Consider the following 18,829-nt stretch of genomic DNA (forward strand, 5'->3'; position numbering starts at 1 on the left):
TTGTGTGTTTATTTTATGATGATAAATAAATGTGATCACTTTAAACACATGACCAAGTGCACCCTGAACCTCCTGTCAGATGATTCCTCCTCTCTGGGGGGTGTTTCCGGGTTGAAAATCTAATTGGGCTAATTTGTGAACTCTTGGAGGCACGAGGACACATTTAATCACCGCTGATGTGCTGCAGCATCACAGGATAAATACTCAGTGTGAGAAGCTGTTTGTTTTTTTTTAAGGTGAGGAGAGGAGGACGCTGTAACCCAGCCTCCCCCTCCCTCTTCTCCCACAGCACGTAGTCTGGTTGATTTCACTTTTCATTTCACACACACCCCTCCTCCCTGATCCACCCTGCCATCCCGGAGACTCCCCATCCATCCCAGCACACTGCGCTGGCACAAGCCGCTACAACACCACCGCTCCTCCAGCTCTCACACAGGCTCGTAAAGGATCGTATGCAGACGGTTTACACACACGTCGAGGCTGCAGAGGAGATGTTGGGTCGTGTCTGATGGTTTTATTTTGCACCTGAGAATAAGGATGCCACATCCAGGCACGCTCAGGCTGTGTTGAGACAGGCGCTGGATTAAAAAGGTCAGTTTGATTTATCTTTATAGCCTCCTCTTCCCCCTCTGTGTGTGTTAATATATATGGCTAATTAAAATATCAGTTCACTCATAATCTGATTTAAACACAACAATCCAACACAAGCTGCGTGATTTTTCTGCTTGCAATGTAGCATCCCTCATCCACTGAATTCAAATCACGAGCAGCAGCAGGCTAATTAATGCTCCCCCCTCTTCCTCCTCCTCCTCTTCCTCCTCCACTCGTCCATCCGACTATTCCTCCTTTGTCCTCATCCTTTTACCTTTTGTTCTATGCCCGGCCACCATATGCCTTTAGGCTTGTGTACACATGATGGAATAATGGTATGTACACACCTGCACAGAGACTATGGCCGCTGCTATGGTTTCAAAGCAACCTGCCTCCATCTGCCATGCCTTTGTACTCCCCGTGTCATTGTGACCTGCTTTCACTGTTACCTGAGATAGCAGGTCTGCTATTTTAATATGAGGCCTGATTTACAGCCTGAGGGACATGCCGTGTGTGTGTGTGTCTCATGTGTTTACCTCGAGTGTGTTTACAGTTCAGCATGGCATGAGGAGTTATCAAAAATGAGGATAGATATGATCTGAAGTCAAAGTGGATTATAAAGAGGCTTATGGTGATATTGAGCCTGGATACAAACTGTAAATCAGCTAAAGCAGAATGTATTTAGGGACTGTATGAGAGCTGTTGGAGTGAGATGCATGGGCTGAGCCTTATGGTTCATCAGCCTGTTTTGAAAAAATAGGCCTGTGACCCTTTTCCCCTGTATTGATATTTTCTCTGGACCTCCCCTTGACTTAGAAAAGGACACACCACACCCTCCCCTCAGTGTCTCCGAATAGCCAAACAGAACATTTGGCACAGCTAGTTTTGCCATCATTAACAAAGAATTTAATGTTTTATTCTGATTTAAAGCACTGATTTGGCACTGCACTCCTAACACTAATTTAAAATGATAAAAATTAAAAATTAATAAATATTAAAACATGATTTAAAAAATGCTACAGAAACAGATAATATATATTTTTTAATTTGAAAAAATGTTTAATGTGATAACAAGTGAAGACCAGGGCAGGACATAGAAACAAACAGGATAAAATTATACAAAATTAGACAGAGACATACAACAAAAACTAAGACAAAGTGAAATATTGAGGATATAGAAGAAAAACAGAAAAACAAGAAAACAAGGAAAACAAAACAAACAATCTAATAAATTTTTTAAAAATATATACAATCCTCTTCCTGGCCCCCACATTACCCACAATGCCACTCAACTACCAACAGTTCAGCTAAGTTTTCTGTCTACATGACAGCCTCATACCCTTTTCCCACCAAACTTAGAACATATATGTGAGTTTTTTAAACGTAGGAAACCCCGTTAAAAATAAGCGATCGAGTCCTTTTCCATTTTCAATAGATCAGAGCCATGTACATGCTCTGCAGTAGAGGATGCTTCTCTAATTAGTTTCTGGTTTGCTGGGTTCAAGTCACAAACATGCCAGAAAACGGTTAATAAACAGCAGAAATCCAGTTGAAAACTGGCGCTTGGGCAGTGACTTGCAGCGTCAGACACTGATGATAAAGCTATCCTTTAATGTCAGCATGATACATGGCCAGTCGCTGTTATAGTTTAACACTGCCCTGTGGCATCAGGGGGAAACAAGGCGGGACAAGAACGAAAACTATGGCGGCGAAAGTCTGATTAGGGTAGGCAGGAGAGGTGGTGGATGGGTCCAACAACTACAGACCCTTATAAAGCCGAACCCTGTTCTTCTTTCCTAGACCTAACCACGTGTTTTTGTTGCCTAAACCCAACCACGTGTTTTTGTTGCCTAAACCCAACCACGTGTTTTGTTGCTTAAACCTAACCACGTGTTTTTGTTGCCGAAACCCAACCATGTGTTTTTGTAGCCTAAAGTTCACCACATATTTTTGTTGCCTAACCCTAACCATGTGTTTTTGTTGCCTAAACCTAACCACGTGTTATTGTTGCCTAAACCTAACCACGTGTTTTTGTTGCCTAAATCTAACCACGTTTTTGTTGCCGAAACCTAACCATGTGTTTTTGCTGCCTAAACTTAACTACGTGTTTTGGTTGCCTGAACCTTACCATGTGTTTTTGTTGCCTAAACCCAACCATGTGTTTTTGTTGTCTAAACTTAACCATGTGTTTTTGTTGCCTAAACCCACTTATGTTTTTGTTGCCGAAACCCAACCACGTGTTTTTGTTACCTAAACCTAACCACATGTTTTTGTTGCCTAAACCTAACCACGTGTTTTTGTTGCCGAAACCCAACCACGTGTTTTTGTTGTCTAAACCTAACCTCATATTTTTGTTGCCTAAACCTAACCTCATGTTTTTGTTGCCTAAACCTAACCACGTGTTTTTGTTGTCTAAATCTAACCACGTGTTTTGTTGCCAAAACCTAACCATGTGATTTTGTTTTTCCTAAACCTAACCACGTGTTTTGTTGCCAAAACTTAACCACGTGTTTTTGTTACCTAAACCTAACCACGTGTTTTTGTTTTTCCTAAACCTAACCATGTGTTCTTGTTGCCTAAACCTAACCATGTGTTCTTGTTGCCAAAACCTAACCACGTGTTTTTGTTACTTCAAACTAACCACGTGTTTTTGTTTTTCCTAAACCTAACCATGTGTTCTTGTTGCCAAAACCTAACCACGTGTTTTTGTTACTTCAAACTAACCACGTGTTTTTGTTTTTCCTAAACCTAACCATGTGTTCTTGTTGCCTAAACCTAGCCATGTGTTCTTGTTGCTAAAACTTAACCATGTGTTTTTGTTACTTCAAACTAACCACGTGTTTTTGTTTTTCCTAAACCTAACCATGTGTTCTTGTTGCCCAAACCTAACCATGTGTTTTTGTTGCCTAAACCTAACCACGTGTTTTTGTTATCTAAACCTAACTATGTGTTGTGTTGCCCAAACCCAACCACGTCTTTTTGTTGCCGAAACCTAACCACGTGTGTTAGTAGTTGGGGGAGAAAAACAAAAGTCAATTTTATTTTGAAAGGGACAGAATGTAAAAGTTCAATTTTCTGTGAAAACAGAAGTGTATTTTGAAAGAAGACAATGCATGTAACAAGTGGAACTTGACATGGCGTGCCAGAACATCAACAACCGACACATCCAGGGTACCTTTCACGTCGTATCTGGACGTAGAAGGTCTGTGACCAAACATCAAACTGTGACGAGGTTGGAGTGAGAATGTGTTGTTAAAGCACCGTGGAGACCAATGAAAATCTTATGGTTGTTAATTTTTTTTTTTAATATCTGCTTATTAATCTCTCTTTTATACTTGATGGTGACTTATTTTGGACAATGTTTGAGTACCGCTCGGACAGAATTTGTGGTCGTGTGTCATTGCATCGCACCAGAAAAGGGCGGAACATAATCGTGTCCACTCAGCGTCCTGGGAATTAATGCTGATTGTAACCTTTCCGATAAAATACAAATACCAGACATTAGTTGGTGTAAGTGAATTTTTGCCAGTGGGAAAGGGAATTTAGATTTGCGAAAAAAAGAACCCAGCAAGATTCCATATTTCAAGTGATACCTTTAACCCAAACCTTTATATTTCCTCTAACCCTAACCCTAACGAAGTGCTTTTTGTGCCTAAACCTAACCTTAACCACAACCACAGCTTTGTTGCACCCTAAAACAGCAAGACAAGAATATATTGAAGCGAGAGTTTCACAAATCTAGGGTTACCATCCAGCCACCACCCACTCAGAGATTCTGGTGTGTTATGCTAGTAGCAGCAGTTGTACACAAATACGATACAACTATAAACTATGATACTACTATAACTACAACTTAAAATATTCACATATGCAGTAGTATTCTCTAACCCCTGCAAACAGACTTGGATGTGTAGTTTCCCTTTATTTAGCAACTGCCAAAATTATGGAAATCATAACAAATTGATGTGGGTTGTTAACTTAATAGTAACACCTTTATTTATTTCAGTCCTCTTGAAATGTTGGTCGGTCTTTCTGAGTGTATGTGAAACTGGTTCAAAACATACATTTAAGGGAGGAAGTCAGTCTGTGTCTGAGAAACATGACCCCCTTTTTGGGGCTACACAAGGGAGCTGCCTCGGTCCATAATTATTCTCCCTGTACACGCTGCCACTTGCTGACATATTAGAGAACACAGTGTTCGTTTCTATAGTTACACACAACTGTGCATCTGCTGATCCAAACGATGCTGCAGCCACAAACTCCATTACTACCTGTCTTTTGGCAATAAATAAATCGATGAGCAATTTCTTAAAGTTAACTTAGGACAAAAGGATTGTAGAGCACTTTGTGCTGCATTTCTTGTATGAAGGGTGCTATATAATTAAAGTTTATTGTCATAATTATAGGTGAAGAGCTGTGACTATCACTGTCAAATGGAACACTTAACATTTTTTATTAGAAATAATTAACCTAGAAGCAGAATAAAGTGAAGGTAGAGGGCTTTTCTACCTAGAAGACTTTATCTAGGCTAGAGATAAAGAACACGCTCTGTAGAAATATAAAGTTAAATGCTAATAATGACAAAGATTCACATCTATTTTATTTCTCAAAACTGACATTGATTTTGTTGTCCTTCCATGGCAAAGCAGATGTTATGAGAACATGTTTTCGAGCACCATTTCTGAAGCAAAAAGAAGAGTGTCACAATCCTCCCTTTTCAAACCCTCTGTACCACCACAGTAACTTTGATACGCTCCCTAGGCAGATGGGAGTGAGCAGCTTCTGTTTACAAAGATGCTAAAAACCATTTTCTGACCCCCAGGTGAACTAGAGGCAGCACACACAGGACTGGACCACAAACAGAGGCTTCATCTTTGCTGTCAGCATGGCTGTGAACATGATGCCAGCTCCCGCCATTTGGCCGGGAGAGGAACAACCTTCGCTGCTGGACCAAGAGGACACTCTGTCGAGCCAAGCTCCGATCTCTGTGCCATGCCCACCAGTCAGAGGTGAACCACTCATCCACAGCGGCAGCAGCAGCTCGGTCGGCACACAGCCTCCCCGCAGCAAATCCAAAGGCGAGCTAGTCATAGTCATCAACGAGAAGCTGAAGAACAGTGAGTTTGACCTCATATTAAGGCGGGGGGTCATACAGCTGCTTAGTCAGCTCACTCAGGGAATGTCAAACTCCAGTGCATGAACGAGCTCCACGTAGAGCACACACACATCGTTCCTCCTCCTGTGTTTCAAATATTTGCCCGTCCTTTTTGTCCCTCATGTGTAGGTAACGGGATCCACCCGGCGCCCGCAGAGAGCACCTCTCCAGTCATCTGCTCTCCTCCCAGAAGACAACACTCCATCTCTTACCCCCATCACGGCAAGACCAGGAAGGGAAGCAGGGCGAGCTCTATCGGCTACACCGCCTTCTCGCCCCGGCCGTCGCTTTCTCGCCACTCCAGCATCGCCACCAACCCACCCTTGGACCGGACCAAGGTCAAAGACTACCTCCTTCTGTCCGTGCTGGCCTGCTTCTGCCCTGTGTGGCCCATCAACATTGTGGGATTTGTCTACTCCATCATGGTGAGAGCAGGATCTTTTGTTTTTAAATATGCGTCTGTATCAAAACCCAAGCTAACAGCTGGTTCGCCCTTCTCTTTCAGTCCAAGAACAGCCTCGAGCAGGGAAATCTGGACGGCGCTGTGCGTCTGGGACGTGTCGCCAAGATGCTTTCCATGGTGTCGCTAGTAGGAGGGACGGTCATTATCATCGCCTGCATTGTCAACCTGGCCAGTGAGTGTCCCAAATCTGACCTTTAAACCTTTTTACCTCCCTCCTGTGTGCAGTGATTTGCCCCCCTCCTGTGTGCAGTGATTTGCCCCCCTCCTGTGCGCAGTGATTTGCCCCCCTTGAATTTGCTGCTACCGCTGATCCTCCTGGCCCAAACACCTCCTTCTGTCACTTTCTATCCCATCACAACATCATATTCAACTGTGTCAGCACAATCTGATTGTAATCACTGATATTATTACTCATGTTTGCACAATATCGCACCAGTTACAATGCCTGCACGAGTCTTTATATGCTGCGGCACTTTAGAAACTGTATCAATGCGACACAAAGATCAGAGCATCTTAAGTACAGCAGACTCAAATCTACATTTTCTGACATGTTCCTCTGTTTGCATGGGTGGCCTCCAGCTGTAACCAACTGCATGCCTCAGACTGCTGTGTGTGTTTCTGTAGAGTGACATGTGTAGTCCGCTGTCTGTTGTATGCCTTGCTCTGTTTGCTTGTACAACTGTGAAATCTTGCTGTCCCTGTACCACATGTATACATATATATAATGTATGTCAGTGTGTGAGTTGTTGACATGCTCACAAGACAAATAAATGTACATTTATTGCACCAAATAAAGGGATTCTGATAACAGATCAGTGATTATTACTTATTAGGGACTAGTATTTGTCTTCTGCAGTACGTTACATTTAAAGGGGACCTATTATGCTTTTCTGTATTTTCTGTCATAAATGTTATTATGTCAGATGTTCATATTAAATATGGCCAGACCTTCAAATAATAAGGTAAATGTTTGTGAGAATAATCCCTGTGAGCATAAACCTAACCCAGCTGGCCACCAACGTCATTCGATATTGACTTTTGGTTTAATTTCAGTTGTGACATCTGGTGACCAAAATACAATGTCAGGATGTCAAAAGCCCCGTTTCCACCGAGCAGTTCAGTTCAGTTTTTTCCTGCGAAAAGTTGTGGATGGTACCATCGGGACTGTTCCGTACTGTCCCCATTTTTGGTGCCCCCTCTGTTGAAGTACCTAGCACACAGATCTGGTACTAAAGGTGGAGCTGTGAACACTGCAGTACATTGATTGGTCATTAGCAGACGGTCACAGCAGCAGCTGGAGTCAGAGTAATAGTAATGACTGGATCTTCAAGCGTTTATGTGTATTAATTTCAGCCAAGTAATGTGAACTGCATATATTCTAATCCTCACTTGGACAAAAAAAAAGTCACGGAGCATCATTTCTGTGGGCTCCAGCAACACTAAACCCCCGAGCTTGCCTGAGAAGGACTAAATGCACAAACCTGCTAGTTTTAAATATCCCGTGGAAAGAGTCTCTCACTGCAGCCTGTTTTATTTAGTTCTGAAAATGCCGGCGAGTAGCCTCTTTCTATGGACGATAAACAAGGTGCAGACTTCCATCTATGTCACCGGTAATGAGGAAATACTGTAAGTGGCAACAACTCCACCCACATTCAAGAGTAATGTTTGCAGAAGAAACGCTAGGGTCTAGGTACCATGTCTTAAGGGTTACTTTTGGTTCCAAAGGTACCATACCGAAAGTGTTTGGTGCAAACGGGGCTTAGTGCCAATGTCAGTTTGAGGTAAACACTGACAACAAATGGCGTTGGTATTTTGTTGGGCTCAAGTTGTGTTGTTAAGAAACCAAAATCCAACATATTCCAAATGTCTTATGCTAACGCCAGCTTGTCGTAGATTAACAACGTTTAGTCAGAAGGTATGACGAAGCCCAACATCTGCAAAATATCATAATGTTAACATCCACACAATGTGAAATTCTAATGTCAATGGACATTCAAAAAATCGTCAATCCAATTTTCCTCCCAACCAAAATTTAACATTTGTCCGACATTGGAGTCCAGCGTCTTTCTGACATCATATTGCCATCCAGTGCTAGTTTGCCAGGCTACAGTCCATTCTGAACACATGTTTCCATTTTCCTTTTTTGACTTTCAAAAGAAGAAAACGTCAGCTTGTGACGGATTTCTTTATATGTTGCTAGCTACTGCAAATGTTTACATTACGTAGCACACACTGCTACATGTAGCTACATGCTAACGTCAAGGAGCCATGTAATCTTGGTTGCCAGTGTCGTTCATTTCTCTTTAAAGGATCATATTCCCGCTGGCAGAAGCTTTAATTGATAATTCTTCAAGGTAGAAAGTGCCGCTAGTCTTCGTAACAGTCTGCAAGTACATGTAGCTACATGCTAACGTCAGGGAAATGCATAATCTTTGATGCCGATATTATTAATTTCACCCAGATTTGGAATTGCAGTCCTGCTGGGACATGTTCAGCTGGGAAGTGTTTGGTTTAGAGGTTTTTATTTGTGTTTTTAATGGTATAAAGTGCCAGAAACGCTGACCAATCAGAGCAGGTTGGGCTTCTTTGGCAGGGAGTTTTAAAGAGACAGGCGCTAAAACAGTGTCTCAGACAGACAGTGAACACAGGGGGTTCCGGCACAGACAGTACGAGGAAAATAAAGTGTTTTTTGAGCATTAAAGCATGTAAACAGGTCCTTGCAGAAACTCCAACTACAAGTAAGAACCTGAAAATGAGCATAAAAGGTCCCCTTTAATATATATACATGAAGGGTCAGTCAGTTAAATGTTTCTTTGCTTTTTTCGCTTCAGTTCAAGCAGATACTTATCTGTACTTTGAATGCAGCCTGTTGGGTCTCATTAAGCCAAGAGATGTCCTCATTAGCTTGATGGCCGTAAGAGCAATTGTACACACAACTATAAGGGCTCTGGGAGTCAACAACCCTTGTTTTTTTCTCATTATATAACTCTGTCCTCTGTGGTCTGTGAAAGTTTATACATCCATATTAAGTTGCAGAATATATAGCGCTTCAACTAATACGCTTCCTCTTCTTTTTTTAGTAAATGTGAAAACCTGAGTTTCATCCCAGGATGAAACTGGATAAGGCAACTGACCGTCTGGCCCACACCTGCACCACCGTCTTTACCGCCTAGTCATTACCTGGATGTGTGACAAATATGCACCCGATATACAGTGCTTACTTGTATTTCTGTAATCTATATAAATCCCTTTTTGCTAATGGAAGAAAATAAAATATGCAAATGCTGCTGCTCTGGGGTTGGGGTGGGGGTGGGGGTGTCTGTTAGATGGAGAAGGGGAGTAGACAATCTAAATCAGCCCCTTCGTATTCTGGTCAACACATTCAGGACGATTCTTGAGACACTCTTCGAGAATCAGCCGTAGCTGACATGGTGGACTAGAAAATGGAGAGACCAGTGTAGGTGGTTACAGAACGCGAAACAGGAAGGATTGCCTCCCCAGCTTCAGCGCCACATGCAACAAAATGTCCGCCAAAGTCCATCCTTCACTACACCCGACGACAGGACGCCATCAGAGCTTCAGCTTGCCATTAAATCCCCTCGGACATGTTGGGAGGCTGTGGGATTTGTGGTTACAATGAAATCAGAGAGCAGAAATTCATCCAACGCCCTCACAGAGAAGAAACACTTTGAATCACAGTGTGTCCTCTTGTTTCTGACTCCTCTCTGTGGCTCTCATGATTCCCGCCCGCCCCATACATCTTGTGTGTGAGAGTGAGTGTACGGGTGGCAAAAGAGGATGAAAAAGAGGCTTACCCAGGGACAAGCTATGGGTGCTAAACTGGAAGGGATTATGGGAAGTCTCACACAGAAGGCACCGTCATCACTGCAAGAAAAAATATGTGCCAAAAAAAAAAAAAAATTGAGGGAAAGTTTCTTGCTTTGTAAAGACCCAACTCTGATTACAGAACTGTTGTAGAGAGAAAACCTGTTTCTTTTCCTTTTCTTTTTTTACTCTGCTGCAACGTTACTGTCTATCCACTCGACACCACTGATCACTGTGAGCCGGGGGAAGGGTACATGTTCACAAAAATCACTGTAGCAAGACACTGTAAAGCTAATTATGCTACATCACCTATAACCTATCTTTTTGATAATGTTTGTAAAAGATGATTTTGAAACTGAATTTCATAATGTGATGCTCTTGAAGTGCTGTGCCGCAGTTGACAGGTGGTGGTAGTATTGTATGTGTGTATGGGCATCACTATTTGGTTAACAAATTAAATAGCTTGTTATTGCAGTCAAAGTTGGTGGCTGCAGGCTCAGTCTGCACCCACAGGTAGCCTGTACTATCAAACCAGACAGATTGTGGGTTTTTTTTGTCCTTTGAAAAGAACCCTAAAACAGCAATTAACACATTAATTATACCTTTTTATTTTGTTGAATGCTGTCTTTCATTTTTGCAAAACACTGGTTTAAATATTGTTTCATGGGTGTGAGATTTAGATAGCAGTACTGTGGAGAAACACTTTAAAAATCTAGTTTATTATTTATTTTTTTTATTGTTATTATATCTCCTGTGTATCCTGAACTAACCTCTAATCTACCTGTGAATCTCACTGTGATCTGAAACAACTGGGTTTCAAGAAACTCCTTATTTATACCCTGGATTTTGAATCATGTACAGAAACTCTCCGACTTCCCATCATGAGTTCACACCTGCAGATTCTGTAATGATTATTTTTGTCCCTCTGTTAGCACTTAATATGTAAATTTAATTGTAATCAACAGTTGATGTACTCTGCAGATATAAATCTCAATATTGTGATATGAGTTAGCATTACGTAGTTATGATCTAACGTAGGCACAGAAGCTGACAGTCCTCGTGTTTCCACCGGGCTTCTATAATCTTTGTGATTAATGGCATGTTGTGGATTTTTATTCATGTATGATGATAGAAGTTTAAAAAATAATACAAAGATAAGCTGGCACTTGGAATATTATACTTCTGCAGCACATTCATAATAAAGACACAATGCATGCAATGTGTTTTTTATTGTCCTGGAGAGATAAAGAGCAGCGGAGGGGATTAAAGAGATTTTGTTTTTGTGGGAGAGAATGAGTGTCATAAGTGAGTGATACTCAGAGAGCTTAGCCACCGAGAAGAGACTGGGCTCTGCAGTTTAGTAGATGAGACAAAAAAAAACAGGGAGGTATTAATGTGGTTGTCTGTGCCGTGATAGTGTGTAAGCTGCAGGGATTGTAAGCGCATGCTGTTGACAATAGAGCGGAGGCAGCAGGAAGAGCAAATGCTGAAGGGAGAGGTCCTGAGCTGAGGAAATACACTGTGTGATGGGCTGTAATGAGAGCCAATGCCTCAGATGACTTCAACAAAATCAAAGCAAATTATTCCTCATTATTTTCTTTGAGGTTTTTTAAAACCCCAAAAGGAGCTTTCAGGCTACTATCGGCTGCTTACATATTCATAACAAGAACAGTGAATGGGCAGTTTTGAGAGAATATCAAACAAAACAAATACAGTTTTTATAGTTAGTTATAGGTGTTTGCACCCAGACTGACATGATGAGGTTTAACAGCGTACTCTTATTCTTGAGAACTGGGACAAAATCTTATGAAAAATTAAAGCTCAAAGTCTTGACTATGAAACCTTGTACTGGGCCATCCTCCCAGTGATTTTTATTTTTTAAACAATCTTTTTATTATTGAGTTTTTAAACATTAAATGCGAACAGTCACATTTCAACAAAAAACAAACCCCATAACAGCCCCAACCCTGGCAAGAAAAAATAAAAATGAAAAAAGTAATTTAGATAATAAAAAGTACATAAATAAATAAAAGATTATTTTTAATTTTACAGCAGCTGTAGAGAGTAGCCATTTTATTTTTCAAAGCTACTAAGAGTTCACTTAATGTTAATCAAAATATTAATTTTTAAAATGTAATTCTTATTTAGTTTGATTTAGAAGGGCTACAGAGTTGGCATGTTGTGCTCGACACACGTGCTAGCAAAATTATTTAATAACTTTATCAACAAAAAAAAAAAAAAAATAGAAAAATTATCAAAACAAAACAGATTTATTTCAAATTCTTTAAAATAATGTTTCATTCCAAAAATTGAATAAGTGTGTTGATAAGTTATAATTTGAATTTTTTATTTTTTGGTCGGACATAATTTGTCCCAATTCTCAAGAACACGTGTAGCATGCCCTGCACCAGAATGGCCGACTGATGCATTAACAATATCAAACCATTTATTTAAACTAGCGTTGCAACAATCAGTCGGTTGTTGAAAACAAACTAAAACTAAGCTGTAATTATTTAGTTAAAAAGTAATTTTTAAAGGCTAGCCACTCAGTGAGGCTGTACTGTAGTGTATTCCAGTTGGGAGGTCATTATTTATTAGTTCCCAGTTGAAAATTTAAACTGGAACACCCCCTTAAAGTGGGAGGAAACTTACCAACTGTGACCTTAAAATCCAAGATGGCTGTCCTGTGCCTCAACAGTAGTGACAGCTGTTTTAATATACTAATTGTTAGCACTTAAGGCATATTCATGTCTCATTAAATCAATTGTACACACAGTACTGTCCAACTTCTATCTGTGGACATGTTTCTATGGTGTTAACATATGCACAAAATACAGCCTAATGCCTTGTTATCAACTAGCATTGCTTACAGTGCTACCCTGGCTAGAACTGGTATTGCTAACAACATGTTTTTCAAGTTTTCCAACTTGTACTGGAACGCTGTCAACTCTGATGTGACGTTCATCCCAGCTCCAACCTCCGACTTCTGAGGTAAATGAACACAGCATAAGACATAGCAGTGTTTAAAGCTAAATGCTAATATCATAATGCTAACATGCTCACAATGAAAATACACTGTTCAGGTTGTCCAAAAGTAACTGAGTTAGCAAATTAGTTCCACACTTTATTAACAGGATATTTAATTAGCCTGAAAATACAGCAACCCTCAAACATATTTATTGGAAGCAAGACTCTGCAGCCATGCTAACAGCTCTGATAGCTGTACTGTGCTAAATGCTAACATCAGCATGCTAACAGTTGGACCATGTACGGACAGGCATTGCAGATTATCTGAGGCTACAAATGCTGTGGTGTCTGGCATCGTCTTATGCTACAAACTTGTCCTTAGACAAAACATTAAATAAATATTTGAATGAATAAATAGATGTGCTCACATTGACAATGATGCTAAGTTTACTGTATGTTTACAACGTTCACCGTCTTAGTTTAGCCTGTTAGCATGCTAACATTTGCTAATTAGCACAAAACACAGTAGCCTATAGCTGAGGCTGATGGGAATGCCTTTAGTTTTCAGGTATTTGGTAAGTGAGTATTGGATAATTGGCTATTTTACAGATTGGTTATTTTACCCTGATGGGGACATGAATGTCTGCACCAAATTTCACGGCAATCCATCAAATAGTTGTTGAGACATTTAACTTAAAAACAAAAATGTAAAATGGTGGCACTGGAGAAAAAGTCAGTGGATCACCAGAGTCAATAGGGTTCATCCCAGACCCCCAGGAAAACACCTTTCCTGGTGGTCTGATTTGTCATTGCTGGATGCCATCAGTTTTAGACGCCGCTGGTTAGAACGGGCAGAACGACATTTCCTGTGAAAACAGTGTGTATTTTAAAAGACACCATGCACGCAACAGGCATAAATTGACACCGCATCCTGGAGTGTCAACAACAGACGCAGAGGGGTACCTAATGCATCAAATGTAGACGTGACAGTCCACTGACAAAACTGCAATATTTGATGAGTTGGGATGACAGTGCTTTGAACTTGCAGCCAATTTTTCTCAGTGGCCACTTGCAGTATTGCAGCAAAAAAAATTCCTGGGCCCAAAAGGCATTTTCCCCATAGATCACCATTTTAAAAGACACATCTGTAAAACTATTGACAGGACCTCAAACTGCACTCAAAGTCAACTATGACTATTTCTATTATGATTTATTGATCCATGGAGGTTTTATACTTGTGAAACTGCCCTCGAGCAGAGAAAAGTGATTTTACAATCCATGCGTCATCACAATGTAAAGTTTATGAGTGTTTTCACATATAGAGTTTTTTAAACAAACCAAACTCAGTCCTCTAAAGTGCACCAAAAAGTGGACCAACAAAAAAGGGACTCAGTTCTTTTTGTGTTCACATTGTCAATTCATATGAAAGAGGACTCAGTTCTCTTTCTGGTCCACTTCACTGCATGCACCGCATGAGAAATTTCATTGGAATGAATCCGATATCTAGTCATTATTATAAATCTGTAGTTCATCCTCTGGGAACCATGAATGTCTGCAACAAATTTCATGGCAATCCATCTGATAGGTGTTGAAATATTTCAGTCAAAGAGTTGGAACAACCAACCAATGTTGCCATTACAGGAGTCATGCTCCCAGCATGACTACAAAAACACTAAACTCTACTTTTTTTCCAGTTTCTCAGTTGTGGTTATCTGCTTTTTTCCTGGACTTACATTATGGTCAATGTATTATCTTTGGGTTTTGTACTGTTAACAGGATATGTCGAGGAAATAGTGATTGGCACCTCACTGTTTTCTGATGTTTAATTGACCAAACAATTAATCAGTTAATCAAAAGAGACAGAGTGAGGCATAGATAGAGACTTGGCACAAGAACTGGGACTATGTTTAAATATGTTACATGGAAATAACAAGGCATGATAAAGGTTAAAGAGATGCATAACTCGCACTTAAGTGAGTGCTCTGTTGTAATAGTGGACATAATACATACAAAATAAATCCAACTATATTCACTATATGAATGAATTCATGTTACATTTTTCTTAAAGGGGCAAAAAGGGAAATCGTTTCACTGCTAGGTTTGCTGTTGTGCACTGCCTGTAGACCAAAACAAAGTGTGCCATGAGCCACTTCTCCCTCTACCTCTGCTCTCTCTCAGACGGTCCCGGTGTTTCCTCCGCAGGCTCCACTTCACTCAGCTGCCCAATAAACCCGCTGCGTCTTCCCACTTTAACCTGAATAACAAGCCAGGGCTCGGTGCTCCGTTTGGATCCAAACGGAGAGCCAGGGCTAACGTTAGCTGGTAAGCTAGCGGAAGCTAACTGGCTGTGCTTCCCTCCGGTCATGCTGTGGCTAACGCTCCGTTAGCCGCTCCCAGCTAGCTCCTGTTTGTTATTCAGGTTAAAGTGGGAAGAAGCAGCGGGTCTGTCAGGCAAGCTGAGTGAAGTGGAGCCTGAGGAGGAAGCACCGGTTAGTCCCGGTTTCACTACAGGCAGAGCTACCAGCTACAGAGCTGGTAGAAGCGCTCCATAGCTGTAAGTTAATGTTACTCCAGTAGCTGGTGGCAGCCGACTAGTGCAAACTGCTAACGCTCCCGGGAGCTAACGCTAACGTTCCTACTCTTCTGCGTACTCACAGAGAACAGTTAGCTCCTGGAGTTAGCACTAGTCGGCTGCCACCGGCTACTGGGGTAACCTACAGCTATGGAGCGCTTCTACCAGCTCTTCTAGTCACTGAGTCTTGTCTCCATCTCAGCAAGTATATTACATTTATTACAGGTACCATCATGCCATCTGCCATTGCTCACTGGCTGTAGCCTTTTATAGGGAGGGAGGGCCAAGGGCTCCGAGAGGAGGGAGGAGGCGGCGATTCACATGAACATACATGAATGCCCAGCCGGACCGGCTTGTAAACAATGGGCTGGAGATCAACACAGAGAGAGGGTGTGTGAGGTCATGCTATACTCCAGATGAAATTACACCTCTAGTTCTTCACATAGCAGTTTTTTAATTCTTTCAGACTAGAAATGATGAATTTCACTTATTGCCCCTTTAAAGCTAAATTTCCTTTGCTCACAGAGATAAAAAAAACATCTACATTTGCAGAAACATGACAGCACTGACAACAGCAAATTCCCCCTCGCCAATGTTAACATTTTGACAGCAAAAGGTATTTTTCTTTGTACTCAGCTAATTTACCAGTAGGTATATGCTGTACAGTACGGCTCGGGAGAGGATCAGCATACCAGACAGAGTCACATCCAGATGCAGTAAGTGGGTCAGGGATTATCCAGCTGGGTCACATAAACACTGGGGCTGTGAGTCAGCTTGGCAGCGTTTGGATGCATCATGATCATCCTGTCAGTCAGCGCAGGAAATAATGAGACGTGCTGACCTGTGGCGATGCTGCTCTATTTGTGCCTGTTTAATTTGTTGAAGGGAGCTGGGGCTGAACAGAAATCGTTACAAGTGTGAATTAATGCTTCGATGGAGTGAGAAATATTTATTCATTAAAAAAAAAACAATGACACACTTGTGAAAGTTTCCACAGCTTCCACATCAAAGAATGAGACTTTGTTAGCTGCTCATTTTACAGGAGACACAGTGAATTATCAACTCCACTTTCTATTAATCACTCAGTCACAATTTTCTTTTATTTGAAGAAACATTTCGCTGTTTGTTGTCAAAGAACTGTCAAAACTGTGCAGCTGATGTGATAAATTAGCATATGTCAACAGATCAAAGCAGGAAATGCACAGGTGTAAATAATAATTTTAATTACAACCACTCCATTCAGCTGCTTTAGAGACAGGCTCATTTTAAATGCTGGCTCACTGGCACAGCTTAGTAATAAACCTAAATGGAATGGAGCCAAATCAATATTACTTTTTACATCTGTGCTTTTCCTGCTATGACCTGCTATGAAAAGGGTCAACTGTGGATTAAACTGTTGATAGGCCTTTCCCACAGCAGACATTTTGAGGAAAATCACAGGTGTCATTGAAAATATTAATGATGGCTCAGTTCTACTCATGAAACATGTTTAAAATGTTTAATTGCCTGGTATGAAGTCAGTGTTTCCAATGAGGTTTGTCTCTAAATGCAGTTTTTTCAACTTCAGAACAAGGTAAATGTGACAAAAATTCACCCTAAGGGACTGTTCGTTATTTATGAGAGGGTAAGGGGTGGTGCAAAACAGGGGAGGCACTTCGTATAATTTTAACTTAAAATAAAATTTCGTATTAATTTTAAATAACCCCAGAACCCAACAGCCCACCAGCAGGTTTGAAAGGTATGTTTTTTTAACAAATCGCCAAAATTGCACCATTTATCATAGCCAGAATCTGTAAACAAAGAAATTAATGTCAGATTTTTACATTTCCAACAGTCCTTGAACACATGAGACAACACTTCCATTAACATGTAATCAAATCTAAGGTTAAAACAGTGACATTGGGGCGTCGGTAGCTTAGTGGATAGTGCCGGCGCCCCATGTGTTGAGGTGATGCCTTGCTGCAGCAGTCGCGAGGTTGACTCCGGCTTGCAACACTTTGCTGCATGTCGTCCCCCCACTCTCTCTGTCTCCCCATTTCACACTGTCCTGTATATTAAAGGCATAGAGCCCAAAAAAATTATCTTTAAAAAAAAAAACAGTGACATTCAATCAAAATCGCTTTTTCTGATTTAAACCCTCACCTGTGGTCATGAACTCTGAGTAATGACCGAAAGAATGAGAATAAGGCTGGGCTCAGCCTTAGAGATAGGGTAAGGTGCTTGGACATCCGGAGGGAGCTCGGAGTAGAGCTGCTGCTCCTTCGCGTCGAAAGTGGTCAGTTGAGGTGGTTTGGGCATCTGACTAGGATGCCTCCTGGGCGCCTCCCGCTGGAGGTGTCCCAGGCACGCCCCACTGGTAGGAGGCCCTGGGGCAGACCCAGAACATGCTTTAGGGATTACATATCTTGTCTGGCCTGGGAACACCTTGGGATCCCCCAGGAGGAGCTGGAAAGCGTTGCTGGGGAGAGGGACGTCTGGGGTCTTATTAGTGTTTATTTGGAAAGTGGTCATTATATGCTTATGTAGCTAATGTCGGCTGTGTGGGCGCTGTGATGTCTACGTGTTTATTAAGTTTTGTTTTGTGGATTTTCATGCACCCATATTCCACTGAAATGCACACACAGCTTTTATGATGATGTGATTTTTAAGGAGGATTTGCATTTTGCTTCAGAGGTTAGCTGCTGGGGTGTCCACCCGTTCAGCTGGTAGAGCATGCACCCTCATGGTCCCTTGCTGCATGTCATCCCCCCCTCTCTCTTCCCCTGCCATGCTATATCTGTCCCAGCAGAAAAAAAGCCCCCAAGACAATGTAAAAATAAGAAATCAGCTGCTTGTGTTGTTTTGATTTCGTTACCTAGTTAAAGAGCTATCGTGTGTTTGAGAAAACAACAGTAGTGTTAGTTTCTCTAGCAAACTTTGTGGTGAATGACATAGGTGCTGACGTTTCCAGTCAAGTCTTGGCAGTGCTTTTTGTGGTTGGCATTGGACAGTGGTGGCGTGATGCTGCAAGTCACTCATCAGGACGAGGAAATCAACTCACCAGTCTGTAAACTCTCCCTCTGCCAACTTCTAGCTAGCCAGAGTGAGGTTTTTAAATGCAAACATCAGTAAACATCAATGACAGATGGAGAAGAATGAGCACCAGCTGAGGGTGACGATGGAAATTTGAGGTGCTGTTGTGTTCCTGTCGTGGATCACTTCAAGATAAGCATTCTGCAGGCGAACCACACTGCCTTTTTTCCAAAAGTTGAAAGAA

At 41.4% G+C, this 18,829-nt stretch overlaps 1 protein-coding gene across 2 annotated transcripts; it reads left to right on the forward strand.

The window, feature by feature from the left end:
* The first annotated feature begins 430 nt into the window (after positions 1-430).
* Positions 431-11,253, forward strand: prrt2 (proline-rich transmembrane protein 2). Of its 2 annotated transcripts, XM_033610606.2 has the most exons (5): positions 431-591; positions 5,414-5,708; positions 5,876-6,171; positions 6,252-6,381; positions 9,290-11,253. In XM_033610606.2, exons 2-5 carry the CDS (start codon positions 5,477-5,479, stop codon positions 9,304-9,306), a joined length of 675 nt encoding a protein of 224 aa, XP_033466497.1. In that variant the 5' UTR covers positions 431-591; positions 5,414-5,476; the 3' UTR covers positions 9,307-11,253. The 2 variants fall into 2 exon arrangements, with proteins under 2 accessions (XP_033466497.1, XP_078019465.1); XM_078163339.1 differs by lacking the exon at positions 9,290-11,253 and having other exon boundaries at positions 453-591; positions 6,252-6,490.
* The last annotated feature ends 7,576 nt before the right edge of the window (positions 11,254-18,829 follow it).

Source organism: Epinephelus lanceolatus, chromosome 21 (genome assembly GCF_041903045.1).
Source record: "Epinephelus lanceolatus isolate andai-2023 chromosome 21, ASM4190304v1, whole genome shotgun sequence".
Taxonomy (NCBI): Eukaryota; Metazoa; Chordata; class Actinopteri; order Perciformes; family Serranidae; genus Epinephelus; species Epinephelus lanceolatus.